This window comes from Mustelus asterias, chromosome 27, assembly GCF_964213995.1.
Source record: "Mustelus asterias chromosome 27, sMusAst1.hap1.1, whole genome shotgun sequence".
Classification (NCBI taxonomy): Eukaryota; Metazoa; Chordata; class Chondrichthyes; order Carcharhiniformes; family Triakidae; genus Mustelus; species Mustelus asterias.
The window spans coordinates 14,689,052-14,716,869 of record NC_135827.1 but is presented as its reverse complement, the minus strand read 5'-3'; the positions used below and the strand labels follow the sequence as shown (position 1 = coordinate 14,716,869).

The 27,818-nt window shown below is 44.2% G+C and overlaps 1 protein-coding gene across 1 annotated transcript in view; it reads left to right on the top strand.

Annotated features, from left to right (window-relative positions):
- pknox2 (pbx/knotted 1 homeobox 2) overlaps positions 1–27,818 on the top strand; it is a 425,919-nt gene that overhangs the window by 381,113 nt on the left and 16,988 nt on the right. Inside the window, exon 11 of the mRNA XM_078198931.1 lies at positions 8,277–8,412. Coding sequence (XP_078055057.1) covers positions 8,277–8,412 — 136 coding nt within the window. The remainder of the gene's footprint in view (positions 1–8,276; positions 8,413–27,818) is intronic.

The following is a 27,818-nucleotide window of genomic DNA, read 5'->3' as shown; positions in this document are numbered from 1 at the left end:
CACAGCGCCAGAGACTCGGGTTCAATTCGGCCTTGGGTGACTCTGTGTGGAGTCTGCACATTCCCTCCGTATCTGCGTGGGTTTCCTCCGGGTGCGCCGGTTTCCTCCCACGGTCCAAAGATGTGCAGGTTAGGTTGATAGGCCATGCTAAATTGCTCCTTATTGTCCCAGATGTGTAGGCTAGGGGGATTAGTGGGATAAATATGTGGGGTTACGGCCTGGGTGGGATGCTCTCTTGGAGAGTCAGTGCAGACTTAATGGGATGAATGGTCTGTTCTGCACTGTAGGAATTCTATAAATACCACGGAGTCATGTGGTGTTTTGAATCATTGGTTTTGATGGTAAAATATGAAGCAAATAGACTTCTTTGTAATTTAATCCCTGTGATGTTTAAGGTTTTGTGTAGCACACAACATATTGCATTTATGATGAAACCTGTACTTAACCTTGACGATTGTCGGGAACTCCAATTCCTGACCAACCTTGGGACTCTTGCACATGTGTGCCGGCCAGGAATAGGCTGCACTTCTGAAGTTTGGATATTTTACCTACTCCAAGCCCGAGGTCGAGTGTGTGCGGCTGCTTAGGAGGAAAAAAGAAGAATGGTGCAAAAAAGCAAGTCATTGACCTGGAACATAGTGCCATTATTGAGTGGGTGACCCAGAGAGCAGAGGGAGCAGGGAGAGGTTTCATACCAGGGAGGGGAATCGGGAATGTGCCCAAAAAGAAGATCCAGGAAAGAGACAAAGACAGAGGGCAGAAATAGGTCCTGGTAAGTTAAGTTAAAAGAAAGGAGCAGAGAAATAGACTCTGAATTAAAGAAAGCAACAGGGAGCAAACTTTAAGTGAAGTGGGCATGAGACAAGCCCTGAAGATCCAAGAAGGTAGTCAAAGTTTGGTGACTCAGTGCTGTGGGGCAAGGGTACCTTTTTGGAGCAGTGGTGTTCTGCGTGGCATGACCAAAGATCTGAAATTGTGCTTGCAAGGTGAAGCTTGAGTGTACTCAGCGATCCAGGGGAAAGGAATCTCAGAAGGCAGGGTTGAAACCCTGCGAAGTGGGCCATTGTTGAAGCTATCCAAATTGGAACAACTTGGGAGAGAATTCTAAGGCGAGATCTTGAAACATGGAGATTGGAAACCCCAATGAGAAAGACAAGGTTTGTGAGATTGGTGACTAACAAAGTGTTAAATGTGTGGGAGAGTTACTGAGAAATCCAGGGAATCTGGTTTGGCTGCGTCTGCCAGTTATTGTGTAGTGTGGTCCATTTGATCACAGTTTGCCTGTTAATTCACATGTATCTTGTACTTGCCCAGAATGTTAGAGTGCAAGGTAGATATTGTTAATTGTTTTATCTTTCTGAACTTGTGTAGTGAAGTTTATTTTTGTTTGCTCCAGACCTGTGGAATCCTGTGGCTTTATTCATTTTAAATGTTTTGAATCTCAAACCTTATCTACTTTAAACAAAACATTATTGGTCCCCCACATCCTGGGATCAGAACACATTTAGGAATTTGGGTGAAGTGAAACAGTTCTGATTTAATCTGAGATTTGCTTGTTACACAATTCAGTATTGGTTTCATATTTGAAAATATCATACCATTAACTTTTTTCCATGAGTTTATTTCTTCTTGCACCTCCTCCACGTGTGATGATTGAGCTCATTAGCACCTTTTCTTCGTAAAATTGAAGCCTTGGGCTGATTGCAGTTATTATGGAAATAAAATGAACTTGCACTTTGAAACTGAGTGGCTTCCCTGCCATTACCTGTATCTACCACTGAAACATTGCTTCTCAAATAACCCTTTAACCCCCTCTGTGAGTTTCAACATGTTTGTTCCTCTTTTTGACACCCTCCTGCCTGGCATCTTGCCTCCACTACCAACCCCATTTTCACGCTCTCCCGTGCGCTCTCAGCCCCCATGTGTACACGCGCACGGGCGATTAGTCCCCCACCCAACAGTTGTTACAGCAATCGCACTGTAATAAAGCAGGGTCCTTTTTAAAGCATTTATTCTGTTGCCCTGCTGTGAATCTTATTTTCAGATCCTGTGTGTACACAGGCCCATTGTGAAGAGTGTGTGGTGTGAGTAGAAGCTTTCTCCTTTCTTATTATGATTTATTAACTTGCGTTATTTCCCATTAAGTGAACATTCAGAACATCAAATTGGAGGTCTAGCTATTAGTAAGGAAGACTATCACAATTCAGAAGATGTTGGGACGGGCAGAAGTTGTGTACAGTGAGCAAATGAATCTTGATGTAGATATGTGTGAGGTACTACGTTTTGGTAGGAAGAATCGGGAAGCCAGATACTCTACGGAGACTAATTTTAAGTAGGGCAGAGGGATCTAGGGTTACAGATACACAAACTGTTAAAAGTAGCGATGTAGGCCATAAAAAATTTAAAAAGTCAAGGATTGGGGTTCATCTCGAGAGAAAGAAAGAGAAAATTGAGAAGTAATTTAGTTAAGTCAGATTTGTATAGAGTCGTGGTTACACCACGTTTACCAGAACACAGTGCATAATTCTTATCTCTGTATTTTAAAAAGATATACAGGCACTAGATGAAGATGCAAAAAAGAAAGATTTACGAGGCTGATGACCAGAACTGAGAGATTATATTTACCAAGAAAGATTGAACTGGCTGGGGCTCTTTTATTGAGAAAAAAGATAAAGAGATGACCTGATAGAGTTTATTTCAGATTGTGAAAGAGTTTAATGGGACAAATGTCGAGAAGATGGTTTCACTCATGCAGGACACCAAAATCTAGGGCCGTAAATGTAAAATAGTAACTTTCATAATTCCAGCAGAGAACCCAGGAGAAGCTTCCTTGCCCAGAGCATGGTTAGAATGTCAAACTTGCTGCCACTTGGAATAGTTGAGGTCGTTAACATGAAAGCATTTCGAAAGCTAGAAAAAAAGGATTTGAAGGATATGCTGGTAGATTTGGATGGAGTGAAGTGAGGGGGGGCGCAAGTGAGCAACACGGTGGCACAGTGGTTAGCATTGCTGCCTCACAGCACCAGGGACCCGGGTTCACTTCCAGACCTGGGTCACTGTCTGTGTGGAGTTTGCACGTTCTCCCCGTGTCTGTGTAGGGTTTCCTCCGGGTGCTCCGGTTTCCTCCCACAGTCCAAAGATGTGCAGATTAGGTGGATTGGCCATGCTAAATTGCCCCTTAAATGTCCCAAAATGTATAGGTTAGAGAGATTAGTGGGGCAAATATGTGGGGTTACAGGGATAGGGCCTGGGTAAGCTGCTGTGTCGGAGAGTCAGTGCAGACTCGTTGGGCCAAATGGTCTCCATTTGCACTGTTGGGATTCTATGAGGCTGGTGAAGACGAAAGTGGACTGAATGGCCAGTTTCCACGCTGTACATGCTCTTTGATCATCCCTTTCCAAATAGGTGTAAGCATTGGAAATTAAGAAGAACAGTATTGGTTCCATACTGTGTTATAAGAAATAATTATTTATCAGAATCTATAAATAAACGATGTAAGCAGATCTCCTCTGACTTTACTCAGCGGGTGAGTGAGAGGATACATTAATTTATAACAAAACTATCGAAAAAGTGGGAATTAATTGTGATACTTGCAGGAAATGCATAATACGCAAAAGCCTTTTCATGTTTTATACACCATCTCCTTAGTTAATTAAATAATTTTATCTCCGGTCCCAATTATGAAGCAAATTAATCAGTTTTTGAATTACGATGAATAGACTGTATTGTGTATATACATACACAGCATATCATATAACTCCTTGTAGGATGATATTTAATATTAATTTAAAATGCTTTAGCCAGTGTCCCTTGTATTTCACTCAGACATTTCACTTGGTCTGTAGCTGGGTTGTTGTGTATGTCACCATTCTCTCCACACAACGCAATTAAAATGGCTGTGATGATTTGGGAGTCATTCTCAACGGGTGTGCGCACGTGTGTTCGTGACGTGTGAATCATTCAATCCGGTTGTCGGACCACTGCCGTTGTCCTGATTGAACCAAGGTATGCCCACCGAGCCAGCTAACCTAAGTGGGGCTACTACTGGGTGGAGGGCAATTGCTGCATTGTTCCTCTGCATGAACTAACACGTTCAGGAGAGGAGGCGAGTACACTGGGAGAAGAGACAAAGATAACATGGGAGTGAAACTGGATCATGATGCAAGCTTCAGGCACTTGATCCATACAATAGGCAGGTACATGGTTACGATCTTCCTGTCCTTTTTTTTTGAGCACAAATAGGTAGCATATATGGGAGGAAAATACTCAACTATCGCTTAAAGCTGCCTCCCTGAAGATGCTAATGGTGTTAAGATACAGTTCAACAATTCCTCCATTCACTCTTTCCCAGTGTGAGGAGTGATATCGGAGTCATGTGTGAGGTTGGACATTGAGGAGAAAATGTTAAAGTTTTCAGTTTTTATTAGTGTCACAAGTAGGCTTATATTAACACCGCAATGAAGTTACTGTGAAAATCCTCTAGTCGCCACACTCCGGCGCCTGTTCGGGTACACTGAGGGAGAATTTAGCAAGGCCAGTGCACCTGACCAGCACGTCCTTCGGACTGTGGGAGGAAACCGGAGCACCCGGAGGAAACCCATGCAGACACTGGGAGAACATGCAAACTCCACACAGACTGTGACCCAAGCCGGGAATCGAACCTGGATCCCTGGCGCTGTAAGGCAGCAGTGCTAACCACTGTGCTGCCAAAGCACAGATGGGCTGTGGATGGGTGGGTAGTTTAAATGGTTTTGGCTTTTGAATTGCTTGCCCTTCCCTCCTCCCAATTATTATTGGAGGCTGCTACATTACCGTGGCTGAATTGCAGTGTCAACCCCCTGTTCCATGTCCGTGGTTAGGAACACTGAGGTACCACTGCAATGGCAATGATGTTACTCTGAGCCCTGACCAGGGCTAGAAGCTGGGCACTGCATGCTGTCTGTCTTCAATAGCTCAGCCATTCGAGGAGCTGCCTTCGCCGCTATTAATGAGTAGAGATGAATACAGAGCGATGATCAAGTCTTGTATTGTAGCTTACTATTTGCCAGTTGAACAAGCTGCACTGTTAAATGCAGTGTAGAGGGGAGTGTAGCAGTCCTTGTTCTGACAAAATTAAGTCGTTCACAAAGAATTTTCTGTGGCTGTAGGTGATGCAGCCGCTAGGTCTGTGTTTTCTCATCGCCACGGCAACCGTCATGCCTGTGCTGATTCCAACGTTTTTTTTCCTCCTTCTTCAGGAAGTTGGAATCGCAGTGTCTGAAAAAAATTAAAATTCCCCACATGTACTTGATTAGAAATGATGCTTTTAATTTAGCCATTAGTGTTTGTTATTGTGCCATCTCTGGGTGAGATTAAGACTTGATCTCAATCTTACAAGTCTGCATGTGATACTCTGATTTGCATGATTCTATCTGGAGCTTTGTTTCATTGCTACTGACATTCAATACACTTAAATATTACAGTTGGCTCATTTTTTTTGTGAATGTTATGCCCATTGTGTCTGGGATGCTGACTGACGGAACTGGAATACTCTCCCGTTTCAGGCCCCTGTGTCAGTAGTTAGGGGTAACAAACACAGTTATGTATGCCTCAGTCACAACCTCAGAGAAACATTTGCTGAATCATGACTGCCCCATTTCAGTTCAGAACATCTACATTTGGGATTGTCTACTCTGGTTGGAACTAGTCCTTGATAGGTTAAAATGATTGATTAATAGTCAATACACCTAACCAGCAGGTGTTTTGGACTGTGGGAGAAAACCGCAGCACCCCAAGGAAACCCACGCAGACACGGGGAGAACGTGCAAACTCCACACAGTCACCCAAGCAGTGGTTAACACTGCTACCTCGCAACGCCAGGGCCCTGGGTTCGATTCCCAGCTTGGGTGACTGTGTGGAGTTTGCACGTTCTCCCTGTGTCTGCGTGGGTTTCCTTGGGGTGCTGTGGTTTTCTCCCACAGTCCAAAACACCTGCTGGTTAGGTGTATTGACTATTGATCAATCATTTTAACCTATCACCTGTATTTTGATAACTAAGATGTGGAGATGCCGGCGTTGGACTGGGGTAAACACAGTAAGAAGTTTAACAACACCAGGTTAAAGTCCAACAGGTTTATTTGGTAGCAAAAGCCACACAAGCTTTCGAAGCTCTAAGCCCCTTCTTCAGGTGAGTGGGAATTCCCACTCACCTGAAGAAGGGGCTTAGAGCTTCGAAAGCTTGTGTGGCTTTTGCTACCAAATAAACCTGTTGGACTTTAACCTGGTGTTGTTAAACTTCTTACTTTTGATAACTAATGCATGGGGCTGGTCTCCATGGGCGAAGGTTGTGATTTGGTGGAGATATTCAAAATCACCAGGGGTCTGGATAGAACAAAGATGAGTTGAAATGTTCCCATTGGCAGAAGGATTGAGAATCAGAGGGCACAGATTTAAGGTGATTGACAAAAGAAACAATGGCAACATGAGGAAGAACTTTTTCATCCAGTGAGTGGTTTGAATCTGCAGTGCGCCGCCTGAAATTATAGGGGAGGTGAGGTCAGTTGAGGCTCTCAAAAGGGAATTGGGTTATTATCTGAAAAGGAAACATTGGCAGGGCATTAGGGAAAAGGAAGGGGAATGGCACTAGATGAATTAACTTTAATTACTTTAAATCTGTACCCTCTCACTCTCGATTCTTTTACAAGTGCGAACAATTTCACCCTATCTACTCTGTCCAGACCCCTCATGATTCTGAACACCTCTATCAAATCCACTCTCAACATTCTTTTCCCTAAGGAAAACAGTCCTAATTTCTCCAATCTATCTTCATAACTGAAGTTCAACGTGACCTCCTTGCTCTTGTACTCAATACCCTATTAAGAAAGCCCAGGATACTGTATGCTTTATTAACCACTCTCTCCTGTCACCTTCAATGACCTGTGTACATATATCTCTAGGTCTCTGTGCTCCTGCACCCCCTTTAGAGTTGTACCCTTTATTTTATATTGTATAACAGAGGAGGGAGACTTGCATCATCAAGCTGTGCCAGCTTTAAGTCTCATCATTTGCTTAGGCTAATTGTGCATAACCACCCCTAATAAAGGGTGACACAGTGGTTAGCACTGCTGGCTCACAGTGCGAGGGACCCAGGTTCGATTCCGGCCTCGGGTCACTGTCTGTGCGGAGTTTGCACGTTCTCCCTGTGTCAGCGTGGGTTTCCTCTGAGTGCTCCGGTTTCCTCTTTCAGTCCAAAGATGTGCAGGTTAGATTGATTGGCTATGCTAAATTGCCCCTTAGTGTAAACAGGATTAGCAGAATAAATGTGTGGGGTTACAGGAATAGGGCCTGGGTGGGAGTGTGGTCAGTACAAACTCGATGGGCCAAATGGTCTCCTCTACTGCAGGGATTCTATGATTTAACCTTAAAAAAAGCAAGCAGGTGTTGGGTGAAGCTTAAACTCTTGCATATCAGATTCCAGATCCAAATCGCCCAATTCTAAAAGAAAGCAAAGAAGAAAAACTTACATTTATATAGCACCTGTCATGACTGCCTCAGCCTGTATTTACACCTACCCCCTGGACCCAGAGTGCCTGCCTGAGGAATTCCTGTGATTACACACCACCCACCAGCCCTGGCCATCGAGAAGCCTTCCAAACCAAACTTCTTGCCACATTTAACTCCCCCTCCCCGTCTTCTGAGTCTCTGATTCCTCACTGCTTCCCTGTCACGCCCCAATCTCTGGAGGTCACGGATTTTCCTTCCCAACCTCATGCGCTCAGCAACCAATTAACCCACATCGTCCACTATTTACCCCCCAACTCCAAGTTAGCCCCTCGCCTCCCTGGGCCCCGAATTAACATCCTGCAGCTTGCACCAGCCTGCAATCCATCTGATTGGAAGCTAGCCTGTCAACCAGGCTTGGCTTCTGGGCAGGGCTGAAATCAGTGATGTAACACTGTTGGCACTCCACAGCATGTGGGTGAATCCCCACCCACCAAGGTCTCTGTTACTTTTGGACCCATCTCCCTGCTCATGGGAGGTCAGCTAAGTAGACATTCAGCCCTAATTTTCCATTTGTTTGTGTGAAAGCTGGATTGAGTGTGCCTAACGGATGATGCCCGTAGTGGGAAATGGTTCCCCACTGGGTTTCCAAAGTGTGACAGATGGTAGACAGTTGATATGTAGGAAGGGTGAGATCAAATGGTGGGGGTGGGTGGGAGGAGAGGATTTTCCTCATCGGAATCTGGCTAATGTAATAAGCGCCTTTGTCCCTTTTCATTCTTTCTCCGTAAATATAGGTGAATCTGGAGCTGACCTCTCTCCTACAGGATGGAGAGGACAAGAAGTCAAAGAGTAAACGTGGCGTGCTGCCCAAACATGCCACGAACATCATGCGCTCCTGGCTTTTTCAGCATCTCGTGGTGAGTGACCAAAGTTACCCTTCAATTCTCTCTCTGAGTGGCGAAGGTTACGTGCTACAACCCTTGATTGGAATTAAATGTCAATGCAATTGCATTATGTTTGGTAAGCTGCCTTTGCAGCAATTCCATGTACGTACAACCAAAAACACTTCTACTTAACAGTCAGCAAATTGCCCAAGCTACGTTTTTCTCAAGTTTAGCAAACAGTGCCTATGATAAATTGGTGGGAAATGTTGGCAGGTCGCTCATCCATGACACGTCCTGGAGTTTTGGTTGGCATGGTGACACAGTGGTTAGCACTGCTGCCTCACAGCTCCAGGGACCTGGGTTCGATTCCCGGCTTGGATCACTGTCTGTGTGGAGTTTGCACGTTCTTCCCATGTCTGCGTGGGTTTCCTCCGGGTGCTTTGGTTTCCTCCTTCAATCCAAGGTGTGTGGGTTAGGTGCATTGGCCATGCTATATTGCCTCTTAGTATCCCGGAATGTGTAGGTTAGAAGAATGAGCAGAGTAAATGTGTGGGATTGTGGGGATGGGGCCTGGGTGGGATTGTTGTCGGTGCAGACTTGATGGGCCGAGTGGCCTCCTTCTGCCCTGTGGGGTTTCTATGGACTTCATGTCTACAGCATGGGAAAATGGATCATGAGCATGAAAGGAAAGTCAATGAGTCAAACGTGTTGAACTTGTCGTTTGCCTTGGTAAAGGTCAATAATAATGAACTCTTCCCACCTCGATTGGACAAATGAATATTGTGGTCGAGGTCGGACTTGATAACACCGAATTCCGCAAAAGAAATTTATAATTATCAGGAGAGTAGTGCCAGAAGTAAATGGCACAGAGAAGTTTTCTGTCATAGGTGAATCAGGTAGCGGCAACCACGTTAGAGATGGTGAAAGAAGGTGAAGATATTCACTTTGATTTAAAATGACAATCTGAGAAAATAAATAATAATTTATAAGATAGAAGCAAAATAAAGAGTTTATTGCCTTTCAACTCAAACTATGCAAATGCAGATCTTCGCTCCAGACTAAAAAAAATAATTGAGCTAATAATTATTCAGGAAATACAGTCACTTTATTCACATTGTTAGACACATAATCTATATGTGGGTGACTTGTGTTTTCAGTACAATTAGCGTATTGTTCAGGACTTCCCTATCTGCTATTTTAGATGAAGTTATTAACCTGTTTCAAAGGAACTGGTCACCACCTTAATTTAAATAATGGATGAAGCACTTTTATGCTAATGCATTAATGTGACACTACAAGGTTTCAACGCAAAGGTGTGGCAGTGTTGAATGTCAGTGTGTGACATCTGTGGCTTTCATCTGGAATTTTAATTGCAATTTACGATAATCACAAAAGATGGAAGGGCTTGTTAGGAAACAATCTTTACACAGAGGGTGATAAGAGTGTGAAATCTATTGCAGAGTCCACAGATCCCTTTAACAGGAAAATAATTGATAGAGAGTGAACAGGAGAGTGAAATTGCGCTGGGAGTCTCGTGCAGAACAGTTGTGCTCAGTTGCCTGTTTTCTATGTCATTCTATGAATAGAGCTGTCGAGGTTTGCAGCACCAAGTAGGACTGTTTGGCTCATCATGGGTGTGCTGTCTCTTAAAAAGAGCAAGTTAAAACTAATCCCACTTGGCCTTGCACACAGCCCTATAACTTATTCTACTTCAACTTTTCTCTGAAAAGGTGTAATGAATGGTCTTGGCTCTTAATATGTCCTGTGGCAAAACTGACCACGCTCTCAACCTTCTCCATGAAGACATTTCTCCTAAACAGTCTCTAAATAGAGTCACAGAGATTAACCCCCAATGGTGCCTGTGCCTCGCGCTTAGTACCTCTATCAATGTACCATTAATGCGATGCCTCTGTCTAATGGATAGCTGGTCATTGATGCTTCTGTCGAATGGCTCGTTGGTCCCTCTATCATTTGAAAACTAGGCTACAGACATTTGGAGATGAAAGGACTGATTAGGGACAGTCAGCATGGCTTTCTGAGTGGGAAATCATGTCTCACGAATTTGATTGAGTTTTTTGAAGGGGTAACCTAGAAGGTAGATGAGGGCAGTGCAGTTGGCATTGTCTACATGGTCTTTAGCAAGGCCTTTGACAATGTATCATATGGTAGGTTGTTACATTAGATTAAATCTCTCAGGATCCAGGGTGAGGTAGTTAAATGGATACAAAATTGGCTTGATGACGAAGACAGAGGGTGGTTGCAGAGGGTTGTTTTTCAAACTGGAGGCTTGTGACCAGCGGTGTGAGGGTACAATTTTGTCTTTTAAAAAGCATTTAGACAGTTACATGGGTAAGATGGGTATAGAGGGATATGGGCCAAACGCGGGCAATTGGGACTAGCTTAGGGGTTTTAAAAAAAAGGGCAGCATGGACAAGTTGGGCCGAAGGGCCTGTTTTCATGCTGTAAATCTCTATGACTATATGGTCATCGGTGCCTCTATGTATTCGATAGTTGGTCATTGGTACCTCGCTCTATTGGATAGATGGTCATTGGTGCTCTCCATAACAGACAGTTGGCTGTTGGTGTTTGTATCTAATGGATAGTTGGTTGTTGGTGCCTCTATCAATGGCTGGCCACTCTTTTTGAGGTTTTTGCAACCAATGCTTTGCCTTCATTTATGAAGTTTCTAATGCATTTTGAAGAATCAACAGTGAAGATGTATCGTGACCACTTGCTAGTTTTTCTTTTCCTTTTGTTCCTAAATGAAGGAAAACATAACCTCTAATGTACTGTTTCTCCAGCTGAAAGTTACTGAATATCTTACAACATAGCTGAGAGAAAAAGCCATTTAATCCCTTTAGCTGATTTCCACTTTGTGGTTCTATTTCAGGATGTGAAATTACAAAATTAGGAACTATTACTGCACAGCAACTGGCCATTCAGCCCATCGAGTCTACATTAGCTATCCTACATATCAGCCACCTAAGCTGATCGAGCACTCCTCCATGTTTCCCATAGTTCTTTTGATATTCCTCCTATTCAAGCGACAATCTGTTTCCAATCTGAAAAAGAATTATGGCTTCTGCTTGAAAATCAGGAGGGCGTTCGACCTCCCAATCGTCCTTCCAGTAAAGAATTCCATTTTTTTCCCCTGCATTGATACATACCGGATTAGAGGGTATGAGCTATAAGGAGAGGCTGGACAAACTAGGGTTGTTTACTCTGGAGCGGCGGAGGCTGAGGTGAGATCTGATAGAAGTCTATAAAATTATGAGAGGCATAGGTAGGGTTGACAGTTAGAATCTTTTTCCCAGGGTTGAAATGCTATATATATTTACTACAAATGTACAAGTGCATGCTCCCCAGTCTAATGCTGGGGGGCATGCACTTAAGGTGACAAGGGGAAGATTCAAAGGAGATGTGAGAGGCAATTTTTTACACAGAGTGGTAAGTGTCTGGAACATGCTACCAGGATGGTGGTGGAGGCAGATGTGATAGGGGCGTTTAAGGGACTTTTTGATAAGCACATGAATATGCAAGAGATATGGACCAAGGGCAGGCAGAAGGGATTAGTTTAATTTGGCGTCCTGTTCGGCACAACATCATGGGCCAAAGGGCCTGTTCCTGTGCTGTACTGCCTATGTTCTATACCCTTATCTCTTCACTCCCGACTGAATGAGGAATCAGTGCGGTTCTTTTTTTGAATGTTCTGATTAGTTCAGTAATGATCAGTCTCAGTGATGGTATGTTGGATAAGTTGAAGACCTGAGTAGGAAGAATTTACAACGTTAATTTAACTTGTGAATTTCTCTGTTTATTGTTGGGTGAAGTTATTTCCTTTTATAAATATGGTTATCATTTCAGTGTACACCACACACACCGGAAACTTTCCTCATTTGTCTGTTTTGCATTAATGAGCCATGAACAAGATTACGTTTGTAGTAAATATATGTTTCCAATTTATACATCTTTGTGGTTTCATTAACAAGCTACTGACTGGATTTGCAATCAGCGGAAAACTGTCCATCTGGATGGATAAACTGAGGGACCCAAATAGTTTTCCTCAGCTGTAATTGTCCTGTGATCATGTGTATTAGAGAGAGAATCTGAGAAACAGAATTAATCTGCATTTGGAGAGGCAGGGATTAATCGGAAGAAGAGTTAGCATGGTTTTGTTAAGGGGAGGTCATGTCTGACCAACTTGGTTGAATTTTTTGAAGAGGTGACCAGGTGTGTAGATGAGGCCAGTGAATTTGGCATAATCTGCTTGGACTTCAGCAAGGCTTTTGACAAGGTCCCATATGGGAGTCTGATAGCGAAAGTAAGAGCCCATGGAATTCAATCCAGATAAGTGTGAGGTGAATGCACTTGGGCAGGAGGTTTAGAGGGGATGTGAGGAAAAACTTTTTAACCCAGAGGGTGATGGGAGTCTGGAACTCACTGCCTGAAAGGATGGTCAAGGCAGAGACCCTCATAACATTTAAGAAGTATTTAGATGAGCACTTGCAATGCCAAGGCATGCCGTTATGGGCCAAGCGCTGGAAAATGAGATTAGAATTGTTAGGTGGTTTGCCTTTGACTGGCACAGATGCGATGGGCCAAAGGGCCTTTTTCTGTACTGTGGACCTCTATGACGCTAATCTGGAACTTTCCAGAATAAGAAACTTAAGAAATCTCAACCTTGTATCCTTCATTAGTGTTTCCTTTTGTTTTTGTTTCCTTTTGTTGTTGCACTATTTTAAAATTGCAGGTAAATTAAGTCACACATTACACTCGAGGGAAGTGCAGATCAGAGTTTCAACACAGTCGTGCTGTAGCTTGACTGACCTGTGCTTTTCAGTGCGATTCCCTGTTGGAAGTGCAAGATCAATTTACCCATGTATCTCTCCTTAATCTTTATGATGCAATAGATACTCGGCAGACTAGCTGTGTAAATGAGGATGGCAAGGAAGTATTTTATTTTTGGATCAGGATCATATGTTGAAACGCTGTGCATATCTCAGGAATTCTATACAACGGATGTGGTTTGGCACATTGGAATTCTCCCGTTGGGTTAGGTATGGCTCTCGAGTGGAGCGTTCCAAGTTCTTTTCCATTAACTCACACTACGTGCTTTAGTCTGATACCATGAGATGCTGCTTTAATCCACTCTGCACAGCTGCAGTAAAGACACCAGCTGGTGTGATTCCAGTTCATGAAACCACAGGGAAAACAAACAGCAAAAAGCATCTATGGTGAAAGTCATTTTCCCTCATGAATAACATCATCGTGACTATGTTTGCTCCTGGCTTATACTCTGGAAACTTTACTTCAGGTGATAATTCCTCCCCACCCTTGGAGAGTTACAAAGTCATTGCATTGCGCCCTGACACTGGAGTACTAAAAATATCAAAGGCAAAAGGACCAATCATAGAATTATACAGTGCAGCAGAGGCCCTTCAGCCCATCTGCACCAACAGGCAAGAACCACCTGAACTCCCACCTAAACACATTCACTCAACCCATGAACTTTGCGCTCACCCCTCTATATCACATTACACTCTCTCCCCAGCATCCAAACCTTAAATTCTGTATCTCGTTCATCTAACCTGGCATCAGATCCTCTGTGCCATTTGTGTGAAGAGACTCCTGCTGATATTTAGTCTCAAGTTCGCACTGTTTATATTTATGACACTGGTCCCAACATCCTGTCTTGCTTTAACGCAACCGGTTGATCAGCCATTGTTTATGGGCAAGATTGGTGAGCTTGCAATAAAAAGGTGTTGAAATTATAAGTGAGTAAATTGAGAGAATTATTATTAAGACAGTAACTACAAAAAATTGTATTTTTTAAATGTAGTCGTTAAATGTAAATAATTAATGAATTCGTGAGAAAATTAAACTTGGACTGGGTTAATAATTTAGTCCTATGGATGAAAACGCACCCAGACAAGACCAATTGACCAAACTTCCCATCCCTTTTTGATTGTTCTCAATTTCCAATCATTCTCCCAATACCCATCAACTATCTTTGTGCTGAAACACATCTCCTTTCCTCTTTGAACTCATACTGTTTGTCAGTGCCCTTAAAAAATATTTCATGTCCATTGCCCTCCTGAGTGAAGATAGTTTGGACTTTTACCCCAATGTTTTGTCCTTGTTCCGTTTCCAGGGGCGGTACAGTGGTTAACACTACTGCCTCATAGCGCCAATTGATTCGCAATTCAATGTTTCTAATTTTTGTGGAATCTGGGGAGATTGTCACTCAATTCCCCCAAGTGGGGATCTGAAGATGCCGGCAGAGCTTCCAAAGAGGGTACCCCAATCTTATAGTTACATTGAAGGTCCCCTCTCCATGCGCCCGCCCCCCCAACATACATTGTGATCCCCTCTCTGCCCGCAGACATGGGGAACACCCCCAACCCTTGACTCCAGAAGAGCAACCTCCCTCTCTTCCATCCCCCATCCCTAAATATCCAGGTAATCACCCCGCCCCCAACCCCACACCACACCATGCAGGCATGAGGGTGACCTCACCCCCTCCTCCCCCAAGTGATAAAAGCCCCACAATGGGGTCATCTAAGGCCTGCCCCCTTCAGGCCCTACCCCTTGCCAGTGCTGGCCTGGCACGCTGACTGTCAACCTGGAGTGTCAGTTGGCACTGCCAGAGTGGCGGTGCTAGAGGGTAATGCCAGGGCACAAACAGCCATGTCCTCCATTCATCTGAGGGGCTTCAGTGGCCTCTGAGCCCCCCCAGTGTGGTCATCAAGACTGGCTTCCATTTATGGAGACCAGTAATGATTCGCGCAGGTTCCCACTGTCCCCGGAGGTCACAGATTCCCGGGAGCAGGAAGAATCCATCTTAAAACTGACAGAGAATCTTTAAATGAGGATTTAACTCTGCTAATTGAGTTCACACCCTCGCTGGGCATGAATCAGGTTACGGGGTGGGGAGAATCCCAAAGGGGGTACTCCCCGGTGCTGTGCCCCCCTGCCCCCCCTACAATTTTCCATCTCCGTGACACCCCAGTGTGATCTGCGCATGAGCACGGTTTTGGGGGGGGGGGGGGGGAGAGAGAGTGAATTGGGGCCCATAGCTCCAAATGCTGTACGCCTTGGAACATCTGTGAGATCTCCAGCTGGATCCTGTAGCTGAACCACCTATTAAGTAAGAAGAAACCATGAGTTGACTTTCTACATGGTTTGAGTCTGTGCTTCGATGTACTGTCAAAATACCACTCCGACAAGATTAATTGACCATTAATCCGATGCCTTTGTGGTCGAGCCCGGCTCCAGTTTCCTGTCATCTCTCAACATCCATCGATCCTTTCTTCAACTGAAACATATCTTTTTGCGTTGCGTAGAAATCCTAGCCAGATGTCTTAGTTCTGTGCATTCCTCAGGTGGAAGCTGGATTTCAGATCACATTTAATTGGTTCCCATGAAGGAATAACATTCCTAAAGTGTGAGGTGAGAATATTTGATCCATGCCTTTGACACCGGGTGTGATTATCAAAATTGGTCGCTGAGGGGGAACATTAGGAATCTATCTAAACCAATTTTCGGTGGTGGCTTTATTGGAACGGAGAGATGGAAGAAGGATTTACATTTATACAACACTTTTCATGGGCTCAACTCAAAGTCCTTTAAAGCCAATTCAGCCAAGTAGTTTGGAAGTGTAGTCACTTGATTTGATTTATTATTGTCACATGTATTAGCATATGGTGAAAAGTATTGTTTCTTGCGTGCTATACAAAGCATACCGTACATAGAGAAAGAAAGGAGAGAATGCAGAATGTAGTGTTACAGTCATAGCTAGGGTGTAGAGAAAGAACTTAGTGTGAAGTAGGTCCATTCAAAAGTCTGATGTCAGCAGAGAAGAATCAGTTGGCACATGACCTCAGACTTTTATATCTCTTTCCTGATGGGAGAAGGTGGAAAAGTGTGTGTCTGGGGTGTGTGGGGTCCTTAATTATGCTGGCTGCTTTTCCGAGGCAGTGGGAAGTGTAGACAGAGTCAATGGATGGGAGGCTGTAGTGATGTGGGGAAATGAAGCAGCCAGTTCGCACCCAGCAAGTTTCCAAACACAATACTACAATATTACAAGATTATCTGCCATTTTGTGATGTTGCCGAAGGGATAAATGTTGTCAGATATTGGGAAGAATTCCCTTTCTCTTCAAAATTGTCCCATTGGGTCTTTTCCATCCATCTGAGAAGGCAGGCCTGGCCTCAGTTTGACATCACATCCAAAGCACTGCTGCCTCACAGCGCCAGGGACCCGGGTTCAATTCCCGGCTTGGGTCACTGTCTGTGCAGTGCCTGCCCGTTCTCCCCGTGTCTGCGTGGATTTCCTCCGGGTGCTCCAATTTCCGAAAGACACGCTGGTTAGGTGCATTGACCATGCTAAATTCTCCCTCTGTGTACCTGGACAGGTGCCAGAGTGTGGCGACTAGGAGATTTTCACAATAGCTTCATTGCAGTGTTGATGTAAGCCTACTTGTGACACTAATAAATAACTTTTAAAAGATGGCATCTCTGACAATGCAGCACTTCCCCATTACTGCACTGGAGTGTCAGTCTGAATTTTATACTCAACTATTTGAAGTGGGACTTGCACTCTCAACTATCTGACTCAAGATGAGCGTGCTGCTGTTGCCCTGTAGCTGACAACTAAGAGATGATTCATATTCAGTTTCTGCTCACTGATTGTCAGCATAAAATTGAAAATGCACTACATGGTGTAAGAATGGGTAGTTTTCACTCATGTCTCTGATGGCACTGTAAATGTAAAATGACATAGTCAGAAACGTTTTCTCCCTTATATCCCTGAGGCCAATGTCTTGCACTCTTGGCTTGCACACTTACAGTCTTAAATTGATGGCTGCCTTTCTGTTATGTCTCCCCTATCCAGACCATTGATGTCAATTGTGGCATCAATGGTCCAGTTAATCACCTGAACCAATACAAGGGTGGCACGGTGGTTAGCACTGCTGCCTCAGCGCCAGGGACTCGGGTTCAATTCAGGGTCACCGCCTGTGTGGAGTTTGCATGTTCTTCCCGTGTCAGCGTGGGTTTCCTCCGGGTGCTCCGGTTTCCTCCCACAGTCTGAAGATGTGCGGGTTAGGTGGATTGGTCATGATCAATGCATGGGGTTAGGACGGAGGAGTGGGCCCAGTTAGAGTGCTCTTGGACTGGTGCAGACTTGATGGGTCAAATGGCCTCCGTCCACACTGTAGGGATTCTGTGGATTCTGGATAAGACATTGAGACCTTCTTGAACTGTTTGATGCATTTCTACCCTGCAACGATGCAGTTGCCAAAAGGGGAAGCAGGCCTTTTGTTCCATTCTGCTAGGCACGGACTCTCCTGACACCCAGACAAGTAACTTTGCTACAGCTGCTTCCACAGATTGTGATGGTATGGATTCCTCCAGCTCACCGGACCAATTTCCACTCAGGTTACTCACTGCCCTAGACTTAACTATCATATTTCTCAAGTTTCAAATCTCCCCTCATGCCCAATCTTGCTCATGAGACTACCTCCTGCTTCCTTGACACTATACCCAACAGACTGCTGACCACCCAACTTCCCTTCCTGTCCCCACATTAGTGGTTCCCTCTCCTGAGATACTGTTCCTGTCTTCTTCAAATCTTCCGTCCTCTCCTCATAGAAACCATTCTTTATCCCTGTATCCTTGCAAACCATCACTCGGTTTCCAACCTCTCTTCTCCATTCTAGTGGTTAAAATATCTGTTTGTTGACATTTCCTTAAGGGCTCTTTATGAATGCTTGGCTGATTTTCAAAAAGCTATAATTACCTCAGCAGAGGATTTCTAAGTTAATTTGATTGACATCTCGAAGGGGCGATTAAAGGATTAGTTGTCTTCAATGTCAGGTTACGAATAGAAGTTTGAGATTCATAAGGTTTGAATGGACTTGCATGAATGTGAGTTTTTAAAAATATGGTGATGGTTATGATACATTTTGAACTTTATTTAATCTCAACATGGCTCCTGAGATTTGTCCACAGTGGCTACTGAATGAGTTGGCATAGAGGGTATAAGTGCCGAGGGTGGTGGGTTGGCATGAGTTGACTGTTATGAATTAAATCCATTATGTCCCAGGTGCTAACTTGGGAGTTTATGGAGATTGTTAACATTTAAGTTACAGAATGCTTCAAAGCTCCAATTAGCTCTTGCCTAATAACAAGGGTGGGATTCTTTGGAAGTGTTTTGATGGGCCAGTTCGAGGGGCAGTGAAAAGCTCTTCTTGAGGTAGTGAGTTTTGGTGAGTCTGCCAGCTGGACCTGTCACAGATACAGGGGCATGGAATAGGTCTCGTTAAGTGAGTTAAAAGAAGGGAACAAATAAATAAGCTCTGAATTAAAGAACAGGCTGAAAGGGAGCAGACTTTAAAGAGCGCTATTGGGGCAAAGGTACCTCTTTGGAGTAGTGGTGTACTACTTGGCACAGCCATAGGTCTAAAAGTGGGCTTGTAAGCTCATGTTGAGTGTACTCTGGAAAAGGAATCTCAGGAGGTGAGATTGAAACTCCTTTAGGTGGGCCATTTATAAAGTTGGCAGAGTGGGAGTGACTTTTGGAAAGAATTTCATGGAGAGATCTTCAAAGTTGAAGCTGGGAATCCCTCCTGAGTTTCAGTGAGATTGTTTGACTTCTTGTTTACTGACATCTGGGTGGGCTCTTGGGAAATCCGTGGACTCTGTTTTGGTTGCACCTGTTATTTATTTTGTTGTGTGGTGTGTTCGACCACGGTTCACCTGGTAATTCACATGTACCTCGTACTTACCCTGAATATGGTGGCACCTTGGGACCTCACAGTGCCAGGGACCCAGGTTCGATTCCCGGCTTGGATCATTGTCTGTGCGCAGTCTGCATGTTCTCCCCGTATATGTGGGTTTCTTCCGGGTGCTCTGGTTTCCTCTCTCAGTCCGAAAGACATGCTGGTTAGGTGCATTGGCCATGCTAAATTCTCCCTCAGTGTACCCGAACAGGTGCCGGAGTGTGGTGACCTGGGCATTTTCACAGTAACTTCATTGCAGTGTTAATGTAAGCCTATTTGACAAAATCCCACATGGCAGGTTGGTTAAGAAGGTTAAGGCTCATGGGATACAAGGAGAAGTGGCTCGATGGGTGGAGAACTGGCTTGGCCATAGGAGACAGAGGGTAGTGGTCGAAGGGTCTTTTTCCGGCTGGAGGTCTGTGACCAGTGGTGTTCCGCAGGGCTCTGTACTGGGACCTCTGCTATTTGTGATATATATAAATGATTTGGAAGAAGGTGTAACTGGTGTAATCAGCAAGTTTGCGGATGACACAAAGATGGCTGGAATTGCGGATAGCGAAGAGCATTGTCGGGCAATACAGCAGGATATAGATAGGCTGGAAAATTGGGCGGAGAGGTGGCAGATGGAATTTAATCCGGATAAATGTGAAGTGATGCATTTTGGAAGAAATAATGTAGGGAGGAGTTATGCAATAAATGGCAGAGTCATCAGGAGTATAGAAACACAGAGGGACCTAGGTGTGCAAGTCCACAAATCCTTGAAGGTGGCAACACAGGTGGAGAAGGTGGTGAAGAAGGCATATGGTATGCTTGCCTTTATAGGACGGGGTATAGAGTATAAAAGCTGGAGTCTGATGATGCAGCTGTATAGAACGCTGGTTAGGCCGCATTTGGAGTACTGCGTCCAGTTCTGGTCGCCGCACTACCAGAAGGACGTGGAGGCATTGGAGAGAGTGCAGAGAAGGTTTACCAGGATGTTGCCTGGTATGGAGGGTCTTAGCTATGAGGAGAGATTGGGTAGACTGGGGTTGTTCTCCTTGGAAAGACGGAGAATGAGGGGAGATCTAATAGAGGTATACAAGATTATGAAGGGTATAGATAGGGTGAACAGTGGGAAGCTTTTTCCCAGGTCGGAGGTGACGATCACGAGGGGTCACGGGCTCAAGCTGAGAGGGGCGAAGTATAACTCAGACATCAGAGGGACGTTTTTTACACAGAGGGTGGTGGGGGCCTGGAATGCGCTGCCAAGTAGGGTGGTGGAGGCAGGCACGCTGACATCGTTTAAGACTTACCTGGATAGTCACATGAGCAGCCTGGGAATGGAGGGATACAAACGATTGGTCTAGTTGGACCAAGGAGCGGCACAGGCTTGGAGGGCCGAAGGGCCTGTTTCCTGTGCTGTACTGTTCTTTGTTCTTTGTGACACTAATAAATAAACTGTAAATTTTATTACTGTATAAGATGCATGTTATGAATTGTTTTATCTTTCTGAAACTTGTATAGTAAAGTTTGTTTATATTTGTTCAAAGCCTATGGAATCTTGTGGCTTTATTCCAAAGCAGCTGGGTTGAATCTCAACCTTTATCTACTTGCAACAAAACATTATTGGTCCCTAACTAGATCCCCAGGTCTGACCAAGGATTATAACATGGCATTGACTTGGCAAGGGAGCTATATTGGTGGGTTTGGGAGTTGACATGAATTGGCATTTCGTTTACATATTGGCAGGAGGTGGCATAGAGAGTGGGTGGGGGTGATGAGGTGTGGCGGGGGGGGGGGGGGTGGTGGTGGTGCAAGGGCCTAAAATTTAACAAAACAACTGGAATGATGTTCGAGAAAATCGAGGCCTTTTAACCAGCCTGCCTCAGCACTTGGCTGCCTCTGATCTGTTTGTGAGGAACAGCAGGCCAGACTGTATCCTGCATCCGCCCTCCAGGAGTGAAGACCCTACCATTCAGGGATCTTTCTACCAAAGCGGGTGCTGAGAAATTTCCCAACTTGAGCTACTCGCCTCAGTCATGAAAGTCAGGGTCCAAATCTCCTTTGCCCATTCACCCACCCTTTGCTTGTGGACATAATCTGGTTCCTGGTACGGTCAGCACTTGAGTTTTAAAACTCTCATCCTTGCTTTCCTATCCCGCGATGGCCTCACCCCCTCCCCATCTGTTTATCCTCCTTAAGCCTGAAAACCATTTAAGACCTATGCACTCCTCCATTTCTGGCCCCTTGTGCATCCCCAATTCTAATTGCATTGCTACTGACTTCCTTGCCTTTCTAGATTTCTTTTCCTTTCTCTCCAGACACTTAAAACCTAAACTTTCTTCCAATCTTTTCGTCATCTGTCCTAATACATCCTTAGCTGACATGGTGCCAAATTATATTTGCTAATGGTCCTGCAAAGTGCTTTGGGCTGTTTTACAATGTTAAAGAGGCTATATAAGCAGTTTGTTATTGTAATTAGGACAGCATTAAAGCAAATTGTTAGCCTTTAAAATAACTTTTAAAATAAATAAACAAGCAAGGACATTTGTACCAATGTCGGACTGAAAATGACTCTGAGAAGGGGCTTTGCAAATCTGAACTAAATTACCTGCGCAGAACCTGAAGCAGTGAGTAAGAATGCTCTAAGGAATGCATTTCTACACAGCGTAGAGATTGGTATGGAGTTGCAGATCTAGTTCATCAATGCATACAATTTTCAGCACTCTGAATGCTTTAATGTCCATTATGGAGAAAGCTACATTTAATGGAATGTAAAAGAAATAAAGGTGAAACTCTGATCACAGTCAAGATTGCCTTTTCCGGAATGCATTGCATGAAGGAGAAATAATGGCTCTCTCCCAGTATTGCAACAGTGCAAAGATAGTGCAGCACCTAGCCCAGAACAAACTGAGATTTACAAATAGCATGTTACAAAGGCCATTTAATCGTTTTAAAGTAAAAGCTGACTCTTGTTCAGAAGGAAAACCAGTAAAACTTGGAAATGACTGGTATTGGTCCAAACTGGTCTTGTATACTTTAAAAGTGAAGTCCAGTTCAGAACAGTGCTAGTCATTTCCAAGCTTTTTTCCTTCAGCGAGGGAGGTTTGTTTTGTGTAAACTATAAATACAATAGTCCAGTCACCCTATTTAAATAATGCAGCAAATTTTTCATGTGCACCCCCGTTCCCACCCCATCCTCTAATACCCCAATTGGTTATAACTCCATAGTGTGGAGTATATGGACGAAGATGGTCCAAAGTTGGATCCGTGTTTGGTAGGGAATTAGCTGGTGGAATCTGTGATGACAATGGCATCAGCAGCATCAGGGAGAGAATCAGCCGGAGTACTCCCCCTCCTCATCGTTACTGCCATCAGAAAGTGTTGTGCATCTGGTGAGTGCTGAGCAGTAATGATTCCTCCTCTTTGTAAATTTCTGTACCAGTGGCTGTTTTGTGTTGAGGTTTATAAAACTGCAATTCAGCCCAAGGCATTCAGTCCAGAGTTTCGCAAAGGCCAAAAAAACATTTGCTGCAGCCAGTCCAGCATTTTATACTAACTTAATCGCTAAACAATATTGAGTCAGTGGGCTAGAAAATCATCTTGGGGATCTGGTGGTGTACTTGTGGGAGCACAAACTGGGGGCAAAATGAAGTTGGCAATGAGAGTGAAGTTAGGAGGACGGAAGCAGCAAATGTAATCCATACTTTAAACCGAAATGTGAGGAGATGGGAAAACGGAAGATAATTGGGAGAACCCCCCCCTCTTTCCCAATCTGTATTTTTCTTAAGTAGCATGCAGAATCTGGAATTATTGCCCAGAAAATTATTTTTCAATGCCTTGCACCAATGGTTTGACATTGTCAAAAGTCCTCAGGAATAGGGTTGTAACCCCGTGGTTGCCAAACTTTTTTCATTGGGCTGCACTTTCGGAATAAAAATTTGCTCGAGCCACACCGAATTTTTTATTGATAAGAAATACATTCAAAAACAAAAAAAACCAACAACTAGCAGTGCTTGATTCATAACATAGAACACAACTACTTTATAATATGACCATGGGACATCCAGAAAGTATAAAACAATCACTTTGGAAAAATATCTAAACCATGTTTAAATGTTTCTTTGATTGTCCTTGAATCTTCCTGCCACACTCTCTTGCCACACCAGTGTGGCGCGCCGCACCCTTTGGGAACTACTGCTGTAACCTAATGTCCATCGTTCAGCTTTGTTACCATTACTCAAATGGGGTTCGTGCAAGACTCTCAATGCAACACCAAACTGGTGTTGAGGAACTTCATTTTATTTGTTGTCTACTTGCAGCTGTTCAACTGCTACAGACGTTTAAATTTGGACAATTCCAGGCAGCTCTCTTGCTGCAACAGTTCAGGTCAGATGTGGGCAGATGTAGTGATTTGGAAATGTCATCACAGTCTGTGTGTTTGCAGCCCCTAGCTCCATTTCATGTACCACATCGTCATCTGTCAGTCCCCTGTGTAAATGAACTTGCAAGGAAAGCAATGTGATTTGCCGATATGATGGCTCAGTTGGAGACACAACCTGTGTGGTGAGATTGGGTTTGTGAATGTTGAATGGTATTTTATTTGATCACAAAATTGATCGTGCTTCTTTTGCTGGGTTTGGATGTTGTGATTCAGGACTATCCGGCTCTCGGCTTCCTTTGCTGCCAGATTCAAGTGAGGCAAAGACCAAAAATAGGAAATTGCATTTCTGGCCAAGCCGGCAAACGGCCCCCCTTTTGCTGCAATTTGAAGACTCTGCTCCAATATTACTGACTCCAGGTTGCAGGGAAAGCCCGATGGATCAAATCAGTGATACTCCTGAGAGTGAGGAAGGTAAGAGGAGACGGCTAGGGAATGAGGTCTCCAGTTCGGGAATGAGGTCTCCAGTTCGGGAATGAGGGCTGCAGTTCCCCTGGGCTTTGGGAAATAAGAATCGTCTCATGAATAATGGAGATTAACCTATGTGGACTGTGTATGCGATTGTGTCTCACCATATCTGTCTCTCCACTCCTCCGTTCTTGTAAGATTTGTGTAGTGGGGCAAGGGCTTGCTGTGCTGCGTTTTTGTTGTAATCTCTGTGCATTATGCAAGACTTGTCAGAACAACTATAAGCGACAGAACCTAGGAAGATAAACGACAGGGGAATGATCTGCTTTGTTAAAAGTTTGTATGCCTTTTGTTCCCGAAAGGGTGAAGTTTAAGGCTTGGAGACCTGACGGCGAGTGATGTATGAGGTTAGAGAGCTGCTTGACAGATTCTCCTATACATTACTTCAGGCCCCAATTAACACTGATTCGTGCAATTAGAAGACTTCATGGGGCTTGTGAGGCAGGCTCGGCTGCACATCCTAATGAGGCCCTGAAGGGGGTTAATGATGATGTTGCCCATGGACTGAAAACAAGAGCCTAAGCAATTTGTACTGCATTAGATATCTTTAATACTCTTATTTTCCGGTGCTATTTGTACATTCATGACACAAGGAGCTCGGACTCAGCATTTCTCTGTGACAGTGGAGGACAGCTAAGGTTGTTTGCTAACAATTAGGTCCTGGCAACAAATTAATTTTTTAACTTGAGAGTTATGAGATCTGCTCAGTCCTGATTTGTATAGTGGATGCACCCTTAATGTTTGACTGAAAGACACTCCAACTGAATTGAAACAATTTGTAGATGTTGGCTACTGGTTTGCAACCTCCTTAACCAAGCTCCTCTATATCTGTCATTATTAAGGGTCGTCCAATGATCGAGTGTGCAAAATAAAGGAAGGAAGGAAAGGAACAAAATGATTAATAGTCCCTGCCTCCACAATCTATGCCAAGCTAACAGATCTTGAGGATGAGCTAATGAAAGACAGCCCCGTGTACTACCATTGCACTGAACAGAGATAAGGGCGAAGCAATGGAAAATGGCTACAAGGATGCACCAATTAGTCCCAGCTCCATGTAACATTGTGGAACTAGCCTGGTGAGAAGAGATTGGGGTAAATCTGGTGGGCAGCACGGTGGCACAGTGGTTAACACTGATGTCTCACAGTGCCAGGGACCCAGGTTTGATTCCCGGCTTGTGTGGAGTTTGCACGTTCTCTCCGTGTCTGCGTGGGTTTCTTCCAGGTGCTCCAATTTCCCCTCTCAGTCCAAAGGTGTGTGGGTTAGGTGGATTGGCCATACTAAATTGTTCCTTAGTGTCAGGGGACTTGCTAGGGTAAATGTATGGGGTCATGGGAATAGGGCCTGGGTGGGATTATGGTTGGTGCTGACTCGATGGACTGAATGGCCTTCTTCTGCACTGTAGGATGCTATGATTTTATGATGCTGTTCAATTCATTCCAAACACTTGTTTGGATATTTTTGAGTCTGCACCAATGCAGTATATTTCTTTGCTGCAAAATCTTCCATTGGAACCCCAGTTCATTTCTCCGCTCCGATTGTCTCCTCATGCCCTTCGGAGGTAAGGCTTAAAAAGTAAATAGTAAGCAATCAAACTGGTCATTCATTACCTTATGGTTTGCACTGTCCATCCTGGCAGCCCAATGTGGAGCCTTTCATAACGCAGCGCAAAGAGTTCCTCAGTGTCACACCGGAAAATTTAAGTCTAATAGACATCAAAGTGAAATTCAATCTTGGATCAGAACCCATCAAAACAGAGTGGAATCCAGTCATCCTTGACCTCAAGGGACTGCCTAAGAAGAAGGTTCCAAAGGAGTTGTCCAAAAAAAATGGCCTGTAGGTCATGTGAGACTCACTGACTATCTGGCAGATGAAGCTCTGGCACAAGCCTTTCTCTTTGTTCTGCTACTTGTTCTATTTGCTTTGCCTCTTTTTCACTGATTTGGAAAGGTAATTTCCTTAAATTGTTAAATAAATTCCTTCAACTTAGCTTGAACAGGATTGTGGGACAGCGCAACAAAGCAGAATTAAGTGAATTTGATACTTAAATTTTTTTTTAAATCTAGCAATGATGAGGTAAAATATTGATATTTTAGTTTTATTTGTGGCCTGTGAGACTTTATGGCGTGTGTTAGCTTTCGTTTGCGAACATACAGTTTAGGAGCAGTGTAGGCCTCTTGAGCCTGCTCCGCCATTCAATAATACTAGGCCTGATCTGACTGTGACCTCCACTCCACACTCCCACCTACCCTCCCTAACCTTTCATCCCCTTGCTTATCAAGAATCTATCCACCTCTGCCTTAAAGATATTCAAAGACTCTACTTCTACCTTCTTTTGAGGAAGAGAGCTTCAAACACTCATGACTCTCTAAAAGAGAATTTCTCCACAAAGATGCAACTCTCACCTCTTCGTTAGAAGGTCATGAGTTCAAGCCCCACTCCAGAGATTTGAGCATATAACTTGGGTTGGCCCTTCAGTGTCACACTGAGGGAGTGTGGATGAGATGTGGTTACAAAAGGCAGATGTAAAAGATCTAGTGGCACTCTTCAAATAAGAACTGTGAAATCTTTGTGTTCTGATCAATGTTTTTATCCTTCATCCAACATCATTCGAATCTCGAATTGAATCGTTATCTCGATTCAAAGGATGGGGAATTTGAGAAACGGTGCTACACAAAATTAAGCAATGTTGTTGATGTATGTGGTTTGAAAAGGATGGCAACTTTAAATTCAATCCCATTAGAATTCTTACCACTTCAAATAGTGACAGGTGATCCTTTATGTCCAGCTACGTAGCAAAATGGAGCCTCAATTTAACATCTCACGTAAAGGATTGCGCATCGAATGGTACAGCGCTCCCTCAGTGCTGCAGCTGAGCGTGGGTTTGTATTGTCTGCATGAACCCCGACTGCAGTTTGAACCCAAAATTTCTGATTCTGGGCTGAAAAGTGCAACAACCCAGCCCGTTTGAGTAACAGGAGACTAGGATGCTCCTGCTGTATTGGTGATCTGAGGTAGGAAACATCATGCAGGACACTTCCAAGCAGTGAGTGGTGGTGGGAAGGGGGGAGGCAGTAGGTGGTGGTGGGAAGGGGGGGGGGGGGGGGGGCGGGGGGGCGTGGGAGGGTGGTGGGATCTTCTCGATAGGCAGCTGCGTTGGAGATGAGGCTTCAAAACAGATGTTGCAGCCGATTTGTGATCCCTTTGCTCAACCCTGGGCCACATTCTGCTGCAGCAGGGCAGTTATACTTGCCCCGTGCACATTTAGGTTTTAACATTTTTTTGCGTAGCAAGCTGATAACATCGTAGCAAGGGAAAGAGGACAAACAACTGTGAATCTCATTAACCAAACAGATTGAAAGGATGGGGATTTTTTTAACTTACTCTGGGCTGGCCAGAGAGGTTGACTTTAGAGGTCATTAGCAATTATCCCACCAGTAAAATGGTACTTTTGCCTTTAATTCCTGTGCTTAATTTCCTCTGGCAAGTTTATTGCAGAATTCCGTGTGCAAATTCAGCAACTTCACACAAGTGTCAGGGAGGCTAACCGTGAAGGTGTAGGTCTTCCAGTTGGTGTCGGGGAGGCTGCACCACACTGACTACTACTTAAACTGACCCTTTAGACTGGAGCCTTTGCACCTTCCAATGCTACAGCTACAGCCCTTTTTCCCCTCATGAACTGAAGACATGCCCTTTAAGACAGCCTCTCCTCATTGACCACGTTCACTGCCCCGACAATCATCTCTCTCTCTCGTCCGTCCCCCCCTCAAAAACCACAGCTCATCC